General features: G+C 42.5%; 1 protein-coding gene across 4 annotated transcripts in view; it reads right to left on the reverse strand.

Annotated features, from left to right (window-relative positions):
* Positions 1 to 664: 664 nt before the first annotated feature.
* The window catches only part of septin9a (septin 9a), a 58364-nt gene continuing 36795 nt past the window's right edge, over positions 665 to 22233 (reverse strand). For 3 of the 4 annotated variants that reach the window (XM_079367308.1, XM_079367306.1, XM_079367307.1), the window contains exons 3-11: positions 9299 to 9508; positions 7463 to 7591; positions 7155 to 7236; positions 6777 to 6914; positions 4644 to 4761; positions 3823 to 3918; positions 3590 to 3686; positions 2713 to 2764; positions 665 to 2395 (exon numbers count right to left, since the gene is read on the reverse strand). In XM_079367308.1, coding sequence (XP_079223434.1) covers positions 2254 to 2395; positions 2713 to 2764; positions 3590 to 3686; positions 3823 to 3918; positions 4644 to 4761; positions 6777 to 6914; positions 7155 to 7236; positions 7463 to 7591; positions 9299 to 9508 — 1064 coding nt within the window. In that variant the 3' untranslated portion in view covers positions 665 to 2253. Of the gene's footprint in view, positions 2396 to 2712; positions 2765 to 3589; positions 3687 to 3822; positions 3919 to 4643; positions 4762 to 6776; positions 6915 to 7154; positions 7237 to 7462; positions 7592 to 9298; positions 9509 to 19513; positions 19645 to 22233 lie in introns of those variants that run through there. The other variant, XM_079367309.1, reaches the window with a different exon arrangement.

A 22233-nucleotide genomic window follows, 5' to 3' on the forward strand; every position in this document is an offset into this window, starting at 1 on the left:
TATGAGGTTCTTGAAGCTTCAGGTTGACAGTTGGCTGGTTACCATCATCATGTACATGTTTCACAACTGTGACAGCTCACTGCTGGAATATCAGAGCTACTCATCCTACAAAGCAACAAATACTGTAGAGACATTTTCTTATGACTATAGACTCTGTGAACTTCTTAAACATCAAATTCACGTCTGATGAAGATCACCTCAGTACTCACCGTTTCCAGCTGCTTTTTTTGAACTAGTGCGAGTACCTCAGGATGCTGCATGATGTCTGCAGCTCGCCCGCTCCCATCTCTCTTCTCTCTTACTAAAGGAAGAAAACACTCACTGATGTGCTCAAGTAATTAGTGCTAATCAGTCATGCACTGACCGAGCAGGCGGCCATATTGATTTCAGGGACTAATCAAGGGAAAGCTTAACGACGTGACGATTAAAGTGCTCCAGTGTGTGAATTACACCTGCCCTTAAATGCCACGGAGGTCCAGTGTAGTAGAACCGGGTCTGAAGTGTGGTTCCTCCTCCGCAGTAGAAGCAGTCAGACGATACGAGCTGATGAATTCAGTCTGGATGTTCGTCTTCAGCTCTCTGCAGACTCGATCTGTCAAAGAAATCCACCAAGGAGAAAAACAGAGCAGGCAGGAAACTTCCAGAAAGAAAACTTAAGAAGAAATAATTTTTACAACTTGAATCTTTATTTCTTTAAAATAATATAAAGGAAACTTTGTTATTATCAATAATACAAGTACAAAAACGTTTGCAGAACACAGACGCATATACAGGACAGAGCATGACGGATAAAAACATTATATATGGGTCAAACGGAGACAGATCCTTGGTAGATTATGGGATGGAAAGGGGAGACGGGTTAAAAAATAAAATAAAAAGTGTTGTCTATTTGGCACCAACAAACGAACCTGCTTCTCTGTCCAGTTTCAGTCAACATGCTCACAAACATTCTCCAATAAATAAGGCACTATGACGGGCGACGCGGCAGGAAACACAAGTGTGTGTGTGTGTGTGTGATAGAAAGTGAATAAGTGGACCAAAACAGATGACAAACGTTCACATTTGATATCGTGCATAAATACTTATTCATCTTAAATCACTCTGTAGATATTCCTATCAATAAAAAAAACTTTTATAACTAAAATTAAAAAAACGAAACAAAACATATTCAACATTGTATCTACATTTAAAGGAAAACTCAACATGTGAAAACTAGGAAGTGAAACGTGGTACGTGGGATTAGATGACCTTTCTTTGGTTGAAATTTGGGGGAAAGATCTAAATGATGCTGCGTCACATACACAGACGGACATGTTGGCAAAGCGCTGCTCGGCCCCATTCCAACATGTTTTCAAAGACAGACGTCTGCAGTGATCAAGTGCAACACAGAGTTTCATCACGTCCCACGTAATTGTCCGTACACAGACAGAAATCAGAGAAGCCCTAAGCAGACATGCATCCGTACGTTTGATCGACTATGATCATTTGTGAGGGTTGACTCCAGGTGTGATTCACTGATTTCATATTCTCAGAGTGGCAGACAACGTTCCTCATCAGCACGGCCTGTCAGAGTCCGGCCTTTCACAGTGACCAGAATATATCTTTGTTTCCTAGATGGCCAGAAAAAGACCCCGTTATCGAAACAAAACTGGCTTTGTTACCCCGAGATGATGAAATGAATTAACTTGTTCTGATAAGAGTCGTTATCAAACTCATGTTGTTATCTCAAGATTACAAGACCTGAAGAAAACAACCAGAGATGAGTCTGTCACAGAAAAACGGAGTACATAAAATGTGTGGATGCATGATGGCTTAAGGCTTCCACAGACTGATGTACTTTTGTTAATGCATAAAGTCTGAAAGGCACTGCTTAAAAACATCAAACTTGAGTAAAGTAAAAGTGGACGAGGTTAACAAGATTATCAAGGCACTTCTGACACTGAAAGATTTAAAAGCATCCGTCCGTTTTGTTTGGCACCACAAGTTAAAAAAACCACATAAGGTGGAAGCTGCGGCACATTACGATGACTTCACGTCTTTGTCAGCGGCAGTGAGAGGAAAGTGTTTGTTCATGAGCCGACACGCGGACCGGGAGAGTCCAGTCGGCAGCACAAAGTCACTGAAATATAAAGTCTCCTACGCTTCTGTCCCACCTGTGCGATGGAGATGGATGGAGTGGAGGGAAGACTGTCAATAAAAAGGGGAACGATAGACACACACAGGTGAGGGCGCCCGCATGCGTGCAGGTGGCGTTTACATCTCGTGGGCGGAGAGATGGTGTTCAGGGAGACCGTTGGCGTGAGACACCGCCGTGTTGTTCTCATTGAGGCGTCTCACGCGGTACATTTCATAGTGGATGCTGCTGGTGATGTCCTTAATGTTCTGCATATGGGTCCTGAAACAAACACATACAAAGTGTTACCTCACACAGACCGGCTCTACTGTTTACGTCACTGAGAGGTTTGGATTTGGATCACAGGAGGCATTTTTAAAATATGAAATGCAAACATCAAAACGTTTCTTTGTGATTCAATCCTACAGCTCCCACAAATCTTTCATTTAGAAATCTAAAAACCAAAGTGTCTTTGGAAGCCAATTAAGCAACTGAAGGAAATGTGACCACCTCGACTGAGAGTGGCCATTAAATGGTAGTCGAGCCTCGTTTGTAGTTAGTTAGAGTTAGAGAGAGATGAAAAGAAAAACTTCTCTCACCGGATGAGGAGATCCCGTAAATAAGCAAACTCACAGTGAGCGATGTTCTCAACTGGAGGAGACAGAGACAATAAGAGTTATTAGAAATGATACACAGTCAGTTTAAAACAGGCTACAGCAGAGGACACAGGCAGAATAAGCACCAAAGACTAGACTGCAGTAGAGCTGCTGTACTGTTCCGAGAGTCCACTAGGGGGAGTCAGCGAGCTCACTGGAGACACAAAGTACTGTATGTGGATTAAACAATGAACAATGTAGATCTCTGTTAAGAGATCACATCATCGATTTGAATAAAATCCTGCAAGCTGTGTGTGTGTGTGTGTGTGTGTGTGTGTGAGAGAGTGTGAGTGTGTGTGTGTGTCTGCACAGCACACTGCAGGAAATGAAACTTCCTTAATGAGACACTTGATGGAGGGTGGGGTCTCCTGTCTGAAGTGGATAACATAATTTAATATTGAAAGATGTATGCACTGCAGCAGGAAGAATCAATGTTAAGAAAATTCCACATTGTGCTGTGTTGAACTTCGTACCCTCCGACAAAAACAAAACTAAGGATAAAATCAAATCTGCTTAATTAAAAAAAAAAAGATGAAGTATTTCTTTCTTTTTTCTTTCAGTGTTCATTATCTCCCATGGAGTCAGTTTATCTTTGGTACTAAACTGGAAGTGTGTGTGTCTGTGCGTGCGTGTGTGTGTGTGTGTGGGGTGGGTAAACCAGCTGCACGGTGAACAACAGCAGTTGGTTTTATTTGACAGTGACTCGACAGCGTCTTCAGACATCTCCTGTTCTTTCTTCAGTGCATCACAAACACTTTCTGTCTCCTGCTTTTCTTGCTCAAAACAGATTTGTAAATGAGACAAATGGACTGATTCTTACCTTCAATTGTCCCCCACTTGGTTTTCCGGCCCAGCAGCCTCCTGCCGTTCACCTGGTACTCCTGGTCGCTGCCCACCACAGCAAAAGGAATCATCTCCTGCTCCCAGATTAAAGGGCAACAAACAGTGTGGTCAGAAAAGATTTACATTTAGAACAAATGAAGCCGCGTGGTGTGAGGAGGAGAAGTCTCTGTAAACAGGCATGTGTAGCTATCAAAGAGGAGCAGCTCTCACCCTGATCTTCTCGTTGATCATTCTGTCCTCCGCGTCCTCGTCAAACTCTTTCTGAGGGTAGACGTCGATCCCGTTGGCTCGCAGCTCTTCCCTGATCTGAGGAGAATCAAACTAAGATTTTAACACAACAAACCACTTCAGTTTGGAAAGGATACAAAGCAAGGCCTTTAATTCCAGGATTAATTAGGCAGACGTGTTTAATGCGGCCATGAGAGACATCAGACTAGTCTGTGTAGTGCACAGATTAAAACTGTGGTATTAACACTGATCTGCGTCATAATCTCCCTGAAAGTTTGGGCTTAGTTATTAATCTGTGGCTGTATACAAACAAAACAGAAAGCCTGACATGATGGATGACTTCAAACACACACCAGCATGTGTGCATAAACCAGGCGAACTGTAGACTCCTCATTGCTTAAGAGAAACGGGGAAATCCTGTGATCCTTGAAACGTTGCCAATAAAAACACACAAACGAACGGCTGCTGCCTTCGAAACCGTGGAGAGGAAGTGAAGAAAGAGAGGAGTGAAGAGCAGGAATGAAAGAGAGACGATCTCCAGCTTTTCGTGGAATCAAGCCACGTTTTGTGACTGTCCTGAAAGTGCGAGGAGAGGAGAGGAAACGACCACAGAAGAAAACCACAGGAACTTCTTTCTGTCTCCGGTTGCACCACAGACATGACAAAAATGCATGAATGGAGAGAGAGAGAGAGAAAAAGATGTTTCTGGATTCTAAATGTTGGGAACAAATGAGGACAAGTGAGATTAAAAATACAAAGGTCTTAAAAAAAAAAAAAAAAAAAAGTATATGGATTAAAGTTACCTTCTTTTTGAAGAAGTCCCTCTCCTCCAGGGTGAGAGTGTCTGCTTTGGCAATGACTGGTACAATGTTGACCACCTTACTGAGACGTCTCATGAACTCTACATCGAGAGGCCTCAGACTGAAGCAAGAGAGAGAGGAACAAGAACAAACAAGAGAAAGAGAAAGAAAGCAGGTATTAGCTGTAAAATCATTGACGTCATACAAAAACACTCCAGCAGAGGGCAGCGGTTCTTCACTCTCACTGATGCAGGAACTCATGGCTGCTGACAGTATTTACAGTTCCAGCTGTTGCATCCATGACCTAATCCTGCCTTACACTGTGTGTGAACAGCTGCATGATGAGGTTAAAAAGAGCTGCAGTCCGTTCGAGCAGCTCAGTTTGACTAAAGCCCGAGCGTGAGGTTACAGGAGCGCACTCTGCTCTTCCCAACAACCACCGGCTAATTGTCAACTGAACGTTTTATGCATTCCTGCATGAGTACACTCGAAACAACGGAGTGCAAGCTCCCCGGCATGCACACAGACTCTCTGTCTCGCTCGTCCCTCCTGCCTCTGTCCCCCATTAGACTTTTTAAGGCGATCCCTGAGCAGCTGCTGGATGTGAAATCGTGAAATGTTGGGGGCAAAGAGAAAAGGGGGCCGTTTGAGAGCAGCACCAAGTCTGAGAAAAGACAGGCCAGGACACAAAAGTGCAGCTCTTGAACGGCTTTGCAGAAGACGCACAGCTGCTCGACATTCTCCGAGGAGTGCCCGCTCTGCACCGGACTTCTGTTACACAAACGCAAAAGTTATAAAATGCACAGTGAATCCATCATGTCAGAGGACACATGAGACTGTGCACCCTTCCCCTAATTTCTTCTGCTAGTTCTCCGGGGCCCTGTGAGCTCCAAACTGTGCCGAGAGAGACGGCAGTTTGTGCACTCCAATCAGAGCCAGATGTGTGATCCTGTAAGAGATCCAGAGAAAGAAACTTTGGGACAGAGCCTGGCGAGAGGAAACAATTGTGTGTTGTGCATGTGTGTGTGTGTGTCCTGGGATATGTTGCATTATGCTGAGCAGGAATGTGTAGTGATGTGTGAGTAAATTCAATATTTAGGTAAAGGGAGCAGGGAGATGTTCCACGTTGGCTGATGCTCAAAAACTTGAGAATGAATGAAGACGATCTGTCAGAATAAATGATCCGTCTGCTCTGTAACTGCCAATAACACACCCCGGGCTCAAGTTCCACTTGATGGACTTTTAATGCACTTTCACCACAAGTGAATTCAAGTAAACCTTTGCTTTCAGACTCCAAAACACGCTGGGTTTTTTTTCTTCTTTTCGCTGGAAATTGAATGAGAACAATGACACCATTGTGTGTATGTAAAACAGATGCCACAAATATAAAAGTTGTAACTGGAAACTTAAATAGTATCATTTAGTGATGAAACTCATCCAAAAGTCATTATCTTCAGCTCCAAGTCCGGCATGCAGACGCTGTTCTCGGGGAAACTTGTAGCCGACTTTTTCTTTTTTGTTCTTCGTTCAAATGAAACATTTCACAACACATTCAACACTATCCTTTAGTTTTTATTGAACTGCTCAGGAGTCCTCTCGTGCTCTGCTTCTGTTTTCTTCTTACGTTTTTATTTGAACTTTTCTTGGATGGATTTATGCCCTCAAGTCACCGACGATAAGGGAACATTTAAAAAGCACTTGAGATTCAATTTAAGTTGGAATGAATAAATCAACCGTAGCTGTTTACTTTCAAACCACTGGGGGGGAAAAGAGAAAGAGAAAGAGAAAGAGAAAGAGAGAGAGAGAGCGAGAGAGAAAGAGAGAGAGAGAGAGACAGAGACTCAGATGTTAACACTATACTAATTGGTGTGGAGATGCATCAGACCGTCAGTTCTCATTGACACTCCGTATACATATTTTATTGTACAATAAAAGTATCTCCATGGAGACTTGAAGGTTAATTAGTCGGCTGTTGGTTGTAGCTTCATCTTGGCTGTACAAACATGGGAGAGGTTTGTCATCTCTTAGCGTACTGCATCCTGTGTTGTTGTGTTTGCCGATGACGCAGAAGAAGAAAATGCATATTCATGTTATGTTATATCTGTGTGTGTGTGTGCTTTGAGCAGGATTCCTCACCAGTGTCCGGTGGGGGGGATGAAGTATATGCAGCAGTGGACTCTGGAGTCAGGGATCCTTTTCTTTCTGTCGATGTTGATCTCCTCCTGCAGGTACGCCTCGTACTGGTCATTGATGAACTTCATGATGGGCTGCCAGCTGCTCCACGGCAGGGAAACACACAGAGGGAGAGATGAGACAGAAGAAGAGGGGAACAGAGCAGGAAACAGAAGGGTTGACGAGTAAAAGCAGGAAGAGGGAGGGCCTCCGAGATAAAGAGTGAGCAGGAAAAGTAAGACAGCAAGAAAGTTATGGAGCAGAGGAGGAAGATCTGGTGAGACAGGATTCAAATATCACTTTATAAAGAGTCAAACAGAGAAGGGTAGGATTGTAACGTACCAGTTCTCGTTGTTGATCTGGTCTCCAAAGCCTGGCGTGTCAATGACTGTCAGCTTCATTCTTACTCCCTTCTCCTCGATGTCTGCACACAAAGAAACACAGAGCAGGTTAGCCAGCTCTCTGTATGCCACAGTCACAAAACACACTTTAAAAAACTAACCAATCTGAATTATTTAATCTGAATGCAAGTGCTACATAAGCAGTATGTATGACTGCTTAAATAAACACGTCTCATACTCTACGCTACTTTTACACAGAGAGTCACAGGCAAAGAAAAAGAGAAGTGAAAAGGTTGAAGTGGCTCGTACCGTGACTGATGGACTTTATTTCAATCGTTTTGGGGATCTTCTCCTGGGCCATGGCCAGCACTGACTTACGGCTGACTTTAGACTTGAACAGGGTGTTCATCAGAGTAGACTTTCCCAGGCCGCTCTGTCCTGTAAGCAAAAAGAAAAAGAGGCGGTGAGGAACAGAATACAGACATGCTCACCTTACACAAAAGAGTTTAAAGTCAGGGTGAGCAGCTGCATGTGTGTCTGCACAAACACAGGCTCCAGATCCATCTTGATGTGTGACAACAACCCAAACACACCATCAATAAGACAGATTGGACCCCTGGGGATGCAGTTAGTTACCTAACACAGTTAGGAGGCCTGGATTTAGGTGCTCGAAGTGACAAGAGAAAAGGAATCCTACAGAGACATTTCAACAAATGAGATCCTGATCCTTTAGAGAGTCTTGAATTCAAATGCTCTCCGAGGCTTTAGTGTGAACAGGAGCAGGTGAACCAACTTGATCACAATCTGTCTGTTTCTGAAGATGGGACCATCTGTAACCTCTTGAACAGCATCACATTTATTAATGAAGAGGAGTTCAGAGGGGCCGTCTGCGCCTGACTGATGGGAAGACAACATTCACAGTTCAACTTCAGGTCACGACAACATCAGGACCGTCGCGGCTATGAAGAGACACACAACAATCCTACATGTACGGGCAATGGCATATATGAATATAATATAAAACTTTGACTTGATGACACAGTTGTCATTATGCAACAAAGGCATGTTTGGTGATGTCAGTTCACTGGAAGTACTTCCTACTCTGATGTATTCATGTTGAAATGGTGAAGAATAATTTTACTTGATTGTAAAAACTTGAGACGGGACATGTTTATTTAGTTTTTGTTTACTGTTCACTTGACGATGTCACACGACTCAGTCTGAACCCGGAGGCTGCTTTAACAACAGGTTTTTAATTTGAGGATCTAACACAGACCGACCGGCGCGACATCATCAAGAGGAGACAGACGCACATCACAGAGGAAGCTTTGGTTTTATGGCAGCCCGACTACTGTGGAGCTGTGTGTGTAATTAGCCCCCGTTTTTAAGGGTGTCTGATCATAGTGATGAGGGAGAGGGAGAGAGAGAGGGAGAGAGAGAGGGAGAGAGAGAGAGAGAGACACACACAGACAGACAGACAGACAGAGAGAGAGAGATCTGTAAGGCTGCTTATTAAAAAGCTGAAGGGAAACGTTGATTAGAGAGAAAATGTGAATAACAGGACAAATGTCAGAACAGCTCTCATCACTGAAGGGTAATCAAGGTGGGTTGACATTTTTAACTGACTTTAGTGCACTGAATTAAGAGTTCAACAAAAGGTAGAATGAAATAGTCTTGATGTGATTACACTTTTTCAGGGTTCACTATGAAGCATGCAGCCTTTTATATGAACAGATTCACATGTTTATGCATCAGAGCGAACTCCTTTAGTTTGAGTTGAAATGCTTCTCATGTTCAACTTCATCCAGTTTGAGTAACCTGACTGTTCATATCTTCGAGCTCTTTGTTGTGTTTATGTGTTTATGAGAAGTCTGTAATCGACGTTCTCGTCTTACAGACTTCAGTTGAATTATTTTTTTAGAAGGTTGAACCACAGGGGCGGAGGCGAGTCCTCGAGTCACACTGAAGTCACACACAGATGTGACTCGAGACTCTTTTGGACCCCTCAGAGACTCTGAGGCTGAATCTTTTGAAGTTGCATTTCTGCCACAGTATTACTATGAGCTGAGTGTCATGCTCACCCATCATGTGACACCCACTGTTCGTCAGTGCGTACTAATCTGACAAAAATCCTCTGCTACTTACCCACAACCATGATGTTCAGCTCAAATCCCTGCTTCATGGCCTTCCTCCTCATCTGCTCCAGAATGGCGTCGATGCCAACATAACTGAAGTCCAACACGGGAGCCCCGGCCTTCTCCCCGTACAGAGCACCCACCGCAGGAGACGCCATTGTGTCAGGCAACACCACCTCAGACATGGCACTGCTGTTGTAGCTGGAGATCACTTCTGGCCCTGATGGAGGGAGAGAAGAGGAAACAAGAAGGGGTTGAGATGAGGTTTGATTTAAATGGATTTAAGTGTGTGAAGGGAATGTAGAGGAGAAACGAAGAGAGTAACATTTCCTATCAATCCTTAAAAATCTGTGATCATGCTGAAGTAATTAAGGCTAAGGACTGATCATTTCCCCCCCAACTGTTTTTCTCCTCTACATTCAGAATATTCTCTAAGAGGCTAGCCGCCTGTTCATCAGCACACGGGATGCACCTGTGGGAGGATGAAATCCAAAATGTGTGAATTATCTGTTCAGTTGTTTTAACCTGCTCTCACCTCAGACACACACACTTAAAAAACACTCCTGACTTGTAATAGATCTGGTCTCCTTCCAAAACAGAACTTTACTCATCAAAAAACTATTAAAAAATAAACTGTGACGCATTAAAGTACTTTGCACTTGGCAGGAGGTTATCCCTACAGTTTGTTTATTTAATGATTAGCTTAATGTCTGACTTGGAATGCCAGAAAATGTGTGTCCAATCAGCAGAGAAATATTCAGCATGTCTGTACCCTCTTTAAGGACACGAGTATGCCTGTAGAAAGTGTCTGCAGCGCTGCTTAACGGTGTGTAAAGTCTGCATAGGTGAAGAATTTAGAGTGTGTGTGTGTTTGTGTTTGTGTTTGTGTGTATAGTCGTCCATGTAGCTGCTGCCCCCTCACGAGGCCTCTCTCCCTCCCCTCCCTCTCCTCTGTGCAGAGTAACTGTCCTGTTAATGTCAGAGGAAAAGACAGAGAGGACCGGAGCTGAAACCTGATACACTCACCCACATACCCCGGGTCTCACACACACACACACACACACACACAAACCCACCCACACACACACTACATGCTGCAGTTTTTTTCAACACAAAGTTGACTTGTAGGAACAGAAATGAACTCGCAAATAAAAACTTGAACATGCACGAGCAATCCATCCACACTTGCTGCCAAGAGTTTAACAGCTTTTTTTTTTCTTTTCCAGCGCGGCCTGCCACGAGGAGAAAAAGTCCAGGCAACATTTCAGTTCCCTCTAAAAATGTAAAATAAAAAGAACTGAGAAAATTGTTGGCTTTGCAGGTCTACACATTCAACCTGGTTCTGCATTATTGATAAACTGATGAAAGAAAAACTGCAAAGAACAGCACTGCCTCAGAGATTAGAAATTAGTGTATTTGAGGACATATCGAGTCTCGATATCCGTCTCGACGATCTCTCTGGGACACAAAATGTGGTTATTTTTTTGCAGACTGTCTGAAATGCACAGATATCAAAACGTATGTGTGCAGTCTCGACGGTGCTCTCTCATGCTTGCTTCAGGACGTTTTGGTAATATTGATCATTAAAATAACAGAGATTTTATCGTTTAATAAAAGTAACTGTCAAAAAGCATCAAAGTATTGCAAACTTTGACAACCTGAGCAGACACTCGACACCAGCTCATTCTTTTCATAATGTGCCTCAGTCTGTGTGTGTGTGTGTGTCACAAGCAGCTCTCCTGGCCTCCTTCACCACTTCCTCATCCTGTTCCAGCAGTCAGTCAGCAACTCACCCACTGCCCTCCACCTCTCCTCTACAGCGTCCACATTCCTCTACCTCTGCTCACGTCGTTTTCTCCCAACCTCCCCTTTCCTCTCTCCACAGCCTCCTCATATCTTATCTCTGCTGTGGTCAGTTTCCCCTCTCCGCTCCACCTCATACTTTTCTATTGTCTGTCTCGTCTTCATTTTGATCTTTTGTCCTTTTTCTAAACTCTCCTGAAGTCTTTTGATTGCCTCCATCTGTTCCCAGCACAACTTTTGTCACTGTTTATCCTTATCTGGCCACACCTCTCGTCAGCCCTCCTCCCTCTATCTGTTCTAAACGTGCCCATTTGACAGCAGTGTGCTGTAAACAGAGATGCTAGCTGGAGGCTGGCTGACCTTTAGAGACTTGGCTGTGACAAGCCTCACCTGAAGCAGGAGACCAGAGGAAATCAAAGGGAAGGGACATAAAAAGAACGGGAGCTAACAGACAGTTTAGATAAAGTGTTAGCCTCAGTAATCTCTGCTATCATCTGAATAACCTTCATTATCGCTGCAGCTCTAAATCTCTTGACTCCTATGTGCAGCCCCAGCAGCAATCCAACCTGACTTCACCAAACAGGTGATAAATAGTGTTTCACTGACAGTCGATCTGGACCTTCATATCTGCTCAGATTTCTTTTCCAGGTTTCTGTGTTCACACAGTATCTACATATTGTAAGTGAGCTTACCCTGTTTCCTTGCTTGATTACAAAGAACACTGCTTCCCAAAGTCTTCATGAAGTAAACTCACATTCACCTCCTAGTGAGACTGAAAAACACTTCAGCCACCGGCAGTAGACAGAGTGGAGGAGTGCTGTGTCTGTGCGTCGTGCATCTTAACTAACTGGTTTCCTGGAGAGGAGACTCCACAGCATCGTTTAACTGTCAGCATGAATTCACACCGCCTCTTTTTCTTTGAGTTAAAGAAGAGTCAAACACTGTCAACGACTTGGCAAACATGCAACACACACAACGGGAACACAAGTTCCTTGAGTGTGACTGTGGGAAAGCCAGCTCTTTACCCAACAATGGAAATAAATCTCTTTCATTCCAGGTAGTGAACTGCATCAGTCCTGCAATCCCACCATGCACCAACGTTGATTTAACAATGTTAAGCTGCGAGCGAGCCAATAAAACCAGACGGCTGAAGGACTCAGGAGTAAAACATCTGGATGAAGGGACCATTAATCAGACGGAGGTCTTCATACTTTAAGCTTATCCACGGTGTCCTTCCAGAGTGCTGCAGACGTAGAACTGCTCCGAGCCAGTAAACACAGGTGTCAGGAGGCAGCCGCTTGAAGCCTGACCCTGTAAATGTTCGCAGACATTTGACCTCCACGTGAAAAATGTCTGGCCCTGAAGAATTACAGGCTGGTGGACGTCACCCAAACCCTCCCAGACTGATGAATATACAGGTTCACGTCAGGTCAAACAGGGATCAAAATCCAACATACTGAAGGGAACTTGGGATGTTTCTGAATGTTTGCTGTGGTTCTCACATCGGTAAACTGGTATTAGAGTAAACATTGTGGACAATTATTGTTATTGTGTTAATAAGGTCGACTGATTTGTCTTCACCTTTAAAAACAAATAAACAGCAGTTAATGAAATGTTGTGTTAATATTGCCACAGTGACTCCTCATTCGATGCCACACAGTTTAATCACAACATTTCGACCCAGTGGTCCTCGCTAGGTTATAAAGATGATGGACTATCAGCTGACCAGTGAAATGTTATGATTAATAAAGTCTTTGTGGCGTTGAGTAAAATTGTGAAGTCTTGTTTTTTTCCCCCCGCTGCATTTGGAAAATTGCCCTGCACCTCCATGATACGCATTTAAACACTCTCCTTGTCCTGATCCTTTAGCAGGACAAACAGGTTTTCCAAGAGTCCTATAGATTTGAAAAGAGTTGTACCAAATTCTTTCACTTAATCATCGGAGACCGGAGTGGAGGTCTTGGTGGAGGTCTGAACTCCTGGAGTATCCCCTCTAGTTTAAGTCTATAATGTTGCTGAGAAAAAGCAGTGTGAACCAGTGTTTTAAATCTCCTCACAATGTCTGATGCATCAACAGCATCCACCACACACGACTGATTTAGCAGTCCATTTGCTCCCTCAGCTCCACTTTCTGACAGGTTCTCATCTGTTTAGGTCGAGTGGAGGGATGGCGTGGATAATGCATTTCCTTGGAGGCTCGGAGAGCAAAATTCTTTTTAGAAATTGGAAAGAAGAGAATGACTCATGAGCTTTCTGCTATCCTGTTTTCAATTACAGGCAATGGATTTTTTTTTCTTGCTTGCTGCAGCATCGGGTTTCTTTGCTTTCAGTAAATATGACAAAAAGCCTCCGAAGCCACGAAGCATTTTGGGGAAGAGAAAAGACGAGAGACAAAGGCCAGAAAGCGAAAAGGTCTTGAAGTAGAAATCAAAGTAGGTGGAAATGATGTCATTCAGAGGAGAGGGGCAAACCACAACAGTGAAAGGGAGAGGACGAGTGAGTAAAGGGAGTTAAAAAAGATAAGGTCAGGAAGAGAGGAGGGAGTGTGGAATGGAGGAGGAGGGAGGGAGGAAATAATAAAAAAAAAAGCCAGTGTTGAGAAAAACGTTCCTGATTTATTCCTTACAGACTTCACACAGGGATGCAGATCCAGCATGAAGCAGATATTATTTCAACAATAAAACTGGGACAGAGTTTGAAGAAGGCGCTGACGGCTTTGTCTATGTTTAGTGAAATGTGCTCAGATCCACTGAGCCGTGCCTCAGCTGTCCTGGGTGTTGATCTTGACAGCGTGGCGAGTAAGTCAGAGGTCACGTCCCCAGTTTAGGTTAGAAAAGAATTGCACGGATGTTTGTCCTCTTATAACTAACCAGTGATCTGACCTTTCGTTTAACCCCACTTTGAGCACAAGAGAGGAATCCAGAGGACAGAGAGGAGGGTCGGAAACTTGGACAAGAAGAGCTTTATAGCTGGAGGAGCGATTCATTCACTGAATCCATGAAACTCGGATTCTCTCTCTCTCATCAACCAATTTCTATTTTATTAAGTTATTAGAGATTTGATGCCTCATTTTCTGTAAACATCTACATCTTGAGCGGGGTGCATTTAGAGCACAGCTGCTTTAAAGTGAAGTTTAAGCAGCTCGGATGAACAAAATTCACTGTTTCCTACTATGATGTGCAGTTCAGACTCTAGTTTATGTCTTTCCTCTCTTTGTCCGGAGCACCATGTCAAATTCACATTACAAACCTAATCCACTAAACGGCTCGTTTGCATATTTGTTCTGGTCTAAAATCTTTTTATGGGCCTCTTTAAAAACATCTGCTCCTCTCGTCTTTTATTTACATTCCCAGACAGGACAAAGGAGGTTTGTAGTCTACTCTCATCTTCTCAGGGATACTTTTGTTTTTTGATCATGACCCAGATGCTTCTTCAGAAGAAGTGTGTGGGCGGCTGCAAATCCTTCTCACCGTGATCAAATCAAACTGTTTTCTATCATGTATCCTTTCAATGGTTCTCCAGCTTGATTTTTCTCTGTTCATTTTACTGAGAGAGCGAAATACTGTACAGGCCGTCTCATAACACTTGTAACAAGTGAAGAAATAAATAAATCGATGTGGCCATTTGATTGCTCAAGACCGGGATTCTGAGCAGCCCTCCAGCACAGAATCAATTACATATCTAAGACCACATGGGTTTGGGACAGAGCCCAGGGGGGGGGGGACATAAACATGATGTACACACACCCAATCGCTGTTTTCCCACCCTCTGATAGTGAACCCCCCTAATAAAAAGAGGAAATTGGAGTGGTGGCAGAGCAAACATTGTCTGTTGTGTTATTAAAGAGTGTTTGTGCAATGCAAGGCCCAGTTCCCAGAGTCCTCATCGTACAACTCTCTGCAGTTATTTGACCTTTTGACCCTGCAATGACCAACTCTCTCTTCATATCAGAAGAGAGTTAGTAAAGACATGTAAGGTTGTTAAAGGGCTGCTGATTGGCTAGACACTGATAATGCAATATCACAATACATGAGTGGTTAGGATTTAATGTAATGTGCTATGTTGCAAGAACAATAAGCTACGAACAAGTTATCTGATTTGTACAGAAGGCATTCATTGAGTGCTGATATAAAGTAAAACAGCAAAGAGACTTTCATCTTTATATACAACTCAGCTGTTCTACTAATGTATAACAACCATCTACAGACTCTTATTTCACTACTTTCTTTATGGACACAGGGTTAAATATGCATTACACGCAGGTCTGTGCCCACTTTCAGTTCAGTTGTGGAAGTTGTGTCGGAGGTTTCAACTGAATAATTTAATAGGCACTCCCTCAACTTTGAAATGACTTGAAAATAGCGTCTCCAAATGTACGTATATTTAGAGGCAGCTGCAGCTAGTAATCTTAATTCAGTCATCATCGCTCAACTCCAGCTATTGTCTCACTTCTCAAGTCGCTAGCTGGACTGTAAAAGATGGCAGCGCAGAAAATAAAGTCTCCGCTGGAAATCTCCAAAAACTTGGCCATCGTTGTGTTCTGAGATCATGTACGTGTAAATGTGATAACTCTTTTTGTCTCAGTTGTAGCTGAAGTCGAATACCTAAAGACAAAACACTGCCCCCTAGTGGTTGGAGGCTTCAAAAAATAAAAGTAAATTTGGGAATTAATATACTATTACAAAACATTGCTAGGCCACTAATAACCTTATAAATGCCAATGTGACTCCATCATTTACATTCATCATTCAATCGTTGTACTTGGAGTCTATGCAGCTGAGGTTTTGTCCATGTCAGTGCAGGTAGCTTCAGCATCTAGAGTTACTTTGCAGACATCTGAGAAATGTTTCTAAATTGCAGTAAATGACAGTAGAAGCCCACAGGTTTGTCTAGACTGCCAGAGGAATGTGTTGAGTCTCCACATGCGGTGGTGCACAAGAGAGCTGTTGTCTTTCGAGACTCTTAGACAGCGTGTGACATCGAGCAGCACAATACAAGGTCCTTCAACTGCAACAAAGCACTTTGCAAGGTTTAATCCATATATTATGAAACACAGGAGCACTTAACCTCACTGCCTTACTCATCAATCCAAGGCTCATTTGTTAAGTTTTTAACTAAACGTATTCACTAAGGGAATAAATGCCCCTGCAATACTACATTCCTTATTTCAAACTAATCCATTTTTAAGCCTTAAAACAATAATCCAGCCCAAAGCACATAAACATTAACCCCAAAGTGTGTTTACACTAAAGACAAATGGATCAGGAAGTTGCCAATTTTTCTGAAGAGATTTCCTCCAAAAAATGAGTCATCCAGCTATTATCTGTTGACTGCTCACTGACAAGAGTTCACGGTCAATATCCAGACTGAGCTAATGAGCCTGTATGGATGTTTATCTCCTCTCATCTGCAGGTCAAAGGCTATCAGTTGGCTGACAGCAATAGTTTGAGTAGAGCAGCAGGGGTTTCAGGCTCACCTGTGTCCTCAAATAATACAACACAAAAATGATACATCAAAAATCATCAGCCAAATCCGTTCTGTGCAAATATCCGGGCTTTCACAAAGGTAAGATGGAGAAGCAAAGTGAAACAGAAGCGGGTGCTATCTATCTCTACTTCCCTCTGTTAAAGTCATTACGTCCTTTGCGTTGGTTGCTTTATCGAGGTAGAGTGGGCGCGGCTGCTTCCTGTCAGACATTTAAAGTCGAGGATCCTTCGATTTACAGCTTGGTACAACTATAGCACACCAACATGATTCAGTATGTCACATTGCTGAGAGGTAAAGAGCTTGCAGCCTAAGCAAAAAAAGCTGACAACAGGATTTGTTCGTGCAATAGCCGGAGAGATTAGGAGGTACATTTTGGTTTAGAGTAAGAAACAAAAAGCTGTGTTCTGCAGGTTTTTTGGGGCTTTTGGTCAACAAATTAAACTGAATTACTGCATTCCATCAGGTATATAAATAATCTAAGCAAAAGCACACTGGTCTAGCCTTAGTGTACTTAAAGAGATTAGGGTTATTTAAGGTATTTGTTTTACTAATCATGTATTTCTTTAAAAAAATATGGGGCTGCACAGTGCTGCAGTCATTAGTGCTGTGGCCTCACAGCACCGAGGTTTCTGCTTCGACTCGCCCCTCATACACGGTCTTCATCTGTGAGAGTTAGGTTCATCTCAGACTCTCAGATGTACCAGGGATGTTAAGTGTGATTGGTTGGTTGTCTCTGTTTGTGTGTCTCTACATTTGAGCCCTGTGATTGACAGGTGAACAGTCCAGTGTGTGCCCCGTTATAAATCGATAAAAATTATTTATTTTCATACCAAAAACAGGAGAAAATATATTTTACAATTTTTAGTTAAACTTTTCAGTCAAAATGTGACTTGAAATGCATTTTGTAAAAAAACAAATAAATGATGATAGATTAATAGTAAACTTGAAATTGCCAGTTGAACTGAAAGTTGCATCATTACATCCTCATGCGGTTAAATCCAGAGCTATATTAGGTACTTTCTATATGCATACGCCAGTCATTCTTATCAACAACACAACACAGCAGGATCCCTCATCACTTTGACACTCTCCAAATCTCATCGTGCGTACGTGTGTGTGTGTGTGTGTGTGTGTGTGTGTGTGTGTGTGTGTGTGTGAGTGAGAGTGATATAAAGTGGGTCACTCTGGTCCTCTTCACAGCTTTAGGAACTGTATTTATGGACTGTGTCTGACTCAAATAAAGATCAAACTATTCACTTTGATCATTTGAGAGGTGCATACACATTTAACATAAGTCGTTTCCAGGTTGTGTTGCTGTTAAAAGCTCAAGTGTCTGTTTTTTTCCTGAATGTTACCTGAAGGAAAACATGTGATCTCTGTGTCTATTTGTCAGATGTATTAAACAAATGAGCAGAAATGTACAGGTTCATGCACTTCCAGAAGACTCAAAGCTGCCATCCTAAAAATGTACAGTTGACACATTATGACCATTTTTAATGACAGACCTCCGCTTACATTCAAGAAATATTCTGCTTTTTAAAGCTGTGATGCTGAATTCCATGATAGATGCACAATCTTACTGACAGACTTATTGGCTGAAACACGAGACAGAAGGTAACGATGACCTTTCAGCGTCCCGTCAGACTCTGGTGAAAGGCCAATGTCTGTTCTCGCCTGGCAATGCAGCGGGGCCACAACAGAGCTCCTTTCAACAGCCCTGTGTGAGTCTCTGTGTGTGTGTGTGTGTGTGTGTGTGTGTGAGGCGAAGCAGAGGTGGCTCCTCTGTGGAAAGGTGAAGGTTGGTTGCTGTTTTCCATCAGTTTGAAACTGTCAGAAGGTCAAAGCTTTGTATTCACTAAGGTCACTCTGAACCAAAAACCCTGGATGATACCATTTTCAGGCTCTTTTGTTTCAGTTGTAAATACTTTGTTTCCGAAAAAAGAAAAAAAAAAAAGAAAAGAAAAAAAGATGAAAGAAGACGCGTAAAGAAACTTAAGAAAAAAGAAAAGAAAAAAAAGAATGCATGAGTGGGAGAAAAAGGCTTAAAAGATCCAAGGAAGAAAGAATTCCCTACAATTTTGGTCAAATTTTGATATAAAGTGCTTCCAACTGGAAAGAAACAAGGACTACTTTCCACTGATTATCATGAACTTCTTAGAGGAGGTCTGGTCTGTGCTTTTTAAAACAGAAACTGAACCAAATGATTCACTTCAGCCTACTGACCACATGTGTGGAGCTAACCTTTAACTGTCTCTCACACACACACACACACACACACACACACACACACACACACACACACACACACACACTAAAACCCAGTAATGTAATGGATCACTGTCAGCAACAGCAGAACACGTCCAGCATGTAGACGGACAAAATCAAGAGCCAGGAAAGTTAATTCAAACAGTTAGAGGGAGAGACATGATGGAACATCTCTGTGTGTGTTATGTAAAGGTGGATTGATTACAAAGCTCGCCACAGAGCACACAATGTGTGTGTGTGTGTGTGTGTGTGTGTGTGTGTGTGTGTGTGTGTGTGTGGGGGGGGGAATCCAAACTCTGCCTGAACAACAGCAATTACACACACAGAGACACACACACACACACAAGATGAAAAACATGCTAAAACTGAGTGAACTGAAAAAACTAGATGGGGCCAACTTTTCTAAAAAGCCACATACAGTTCATTAGCACATCAAGCTTGACACTCAGACACAGTATGCTGCAGACACAGCTTGGCTCCCGAGTCAAGAATGGAAAGGCATGCAGAGATATTTATCAACTGGACTACGAGAAAACAACAGATGATCAAATCTCTGAGGTGGAGAAACAAGAATAAAACACCAGACAACAGAACCCGACGTGTACTCCCTCTGTTTCTAACAAACACACACATGACACACACACTCTCTCCCGGTATGTTAAACACTCACCTTTTGAAGCGTGTGTGTGTGTGTGTGTGAGTACGCGTGTGTGAGTCGTCCCCTCTGCCAAAGTGCAGCGCTCCAGTGAGAGGCCAAACTCTGCTATGGCTCTGGGAGCAGCTCCCTGCCTGCCCCTCCCACCATGCATGTCAAATGACTCAGCAGAGAAGGCAGAAAGACACGCCCACTTCCTTCCACTATCCCCCCCCCCCCTCCCCCCCACAGGGTGAAAAAGCCCTCACAGTCACTCCACCTCTAATTAAAGGACAGATGGAGAAGGAGTATGAAAAAGTGGGTTTAAAGATTTGAAATGGAAGAAGCTGGAGGTTTACTTGGTGTAGATAGACTGTGTGTAAATATCTTCACTGGTGTTGACCACAGACTATAAGCCAGCTGACCGTCCTTTCTACCTCCAGGGATCATTTACAACCCTCATTACCTGGCCTGACCCTTTCATCAGCTGCTCTGGCTCTGCATTCATCACATCCCTCTCATTCCTCTCACACTGAGCTGAAACACTCAAAAACTCCACAGAGTTTCCTTTGACTCTGACAGCCGTTGGTGCTTTCATCAAGTCTGCTTTTCAAAACAGACAAGACGCTGTTTCCTGGAGTTGGAGGTTTGGTCTTTTTCATTCTCAATTTAAGCTGCCACAGACACATCGTACAACAACAGTCTGGTTGTTTTTCTGGACTTTTCTGTGCGGGATGAGCCGTCAGACATTTCTTTTCATGTTTCATTTCCTGAATTATTAAGACAGGTCTTTTGTGTGTGTGAAGATCGTCAACTTCAAGACATTAGATTAAGAAGAATGTGTTCGATCACAGAGTCACTTTTAAAAACATTAATAGCATCATTACATTTATCACTTTGAAAAGATTTTTCTGTATTTTGTTCTAATATTAGTAATCATTTTGTTGACTGGCAGTTAAAGAAGTTCTGGATGCAATGAGGTTATTGGCATAAAAAAACAACATCTAGGTCAAATTATTTTCTTTTTTCATGACAAATAGCTGTTCAACTTTCCATTTTGGCGCCCCCTGTGGACAAAGTGGTACATGTGATGTCTTTGCTGATTTTGTCCTGTACATGTTAGTATTCCAAACAAAAAGATGTTTCTGTGATTTTTTTTCATCAGTTACAAGTATCATGCTCGCTGAGGATCTTTGCCATGCTTTAAAACTTAAACCATGTTCAACGTTAAAAAAACAACGCTTTAGTTCATGCAAGAAAATCAATTAAAAAAAACTTTTAAAAAAAGTTTAAAAAAAAAAAAAAAACTTTTGCTTTTAAAGGTCATAAAACAGAATCAATATTAACTTCAGCCATTTCATATCAAGCAAATAACACATGGTGCGCCAGTGGCCTATTGTTTACTTTGTGCAGCCCATAGAGAAGAGGTCCAGGTTCAAATCCCACCTGTGGTCCATTTCCTGCATGTCATACCCCACTCTCTCTGCCCCCATTTCCAGACTCAATCCACTGTCCTATCTCTAAAATATTGGCATAAAAAGCTCAAAAACATATCCTAAAATAAAAACCCCTCAGAGGAGCTTTCAGTGAGGGTTCTCTGTAATCTGCAATGGTCTATACACATTTAAAGGATAATAAAATTATCCTCCAAAAAAGCCTAAGCACAAGCAAATGTTAAAAATAAATAATAAAAAATGCAGCCTTCATTTATTTTTAACCCTGAGAGTGAAGGCATGACGCTGTCAGATTACTGTTCTTATGGGGTTCGTATATTTGTGTGATTAAAGAGGAGAGGAAACAGCTGTCTCCAGGATGTGTAATTACACACCAGAGCAGGGGTGCTCGACCACACACACACACACACACACGCACACGCACACACACCTGCATTCCTCCCCACGATGTAGAGTCATGTTTCAGAAAAAAAGCACGCAGGACATGCTGGAAAGATGGATGGCTATCAACTTATTATACCGATTAGCTACAAAAATAAACCTCCCAACTCACATCATCAGTGTCGAATCTCTTCTACACCCGGCACAGACATGAAACCACGTCCATCTGACCCATCCTAGTCATCGTTCAGGGCCATACAGATTTGGCGCTACACCAGTAAACACACACTCACACACATCCTTGTAAGTGTGATCAAAACCAGGTCTTACCAAATAAGGAGTTAAAATAAAGCTGTGTTATACACAGTTTTACAACATGGGTAATGGTACATTTTCACAAACCCGGGGCCCCTCGTCTTAAAACTGTCCAGTCTTTGCCTTCTCTCTGAAACTCCACTTTATCGCCCAATAAAAAAAAATTAAAAACAGTGTTTGAAAACTGACAGGAGTTTGTCATGGGTTTAGAAGAGAGTGCATTGGTCTTTTTTCCCCACATGAGTTTTCTTGAAATAGGAAAATATTTCTGGCCTCTGGATGATGCACAAAACCGACAGGACACAACACAAGCGACGTGTCACACTGACCAAAACACAGAACAGTAAAGTGTGTTGAGTGAAAGAAACCAAAAGAAAAACTTTCTCCTGTGCTTTCAAACGTACACAACACGTCTCATATATTGTCTCTGTAATTTATTCTACACATCTTCCCCCATCATCTTCTGCACATACTGTCTCATGCTGCTTTTTGGAGATAAATTGTGTACAATTATTTTATATTCTTATTAAGCTTCTGAAGAGTTTAAGTACTACTTCTATATTTCTAGTCATAGTTTTTCACCAAAACAAGTTCCTTGAATGGTTA

Source organism: Symphodus melops (genome assembly GCF_947650265.1).
Source record: "Symphodus melops genome assembly, chromosome: 17".
In the NCBI taxonomy this organism is placed as follows: domain Eukaryota; kingdom Metazoa; phylum Chordata; class Actinopteri; order Labriformes; family Labridae; genus Symphodus; species Symphodus melops.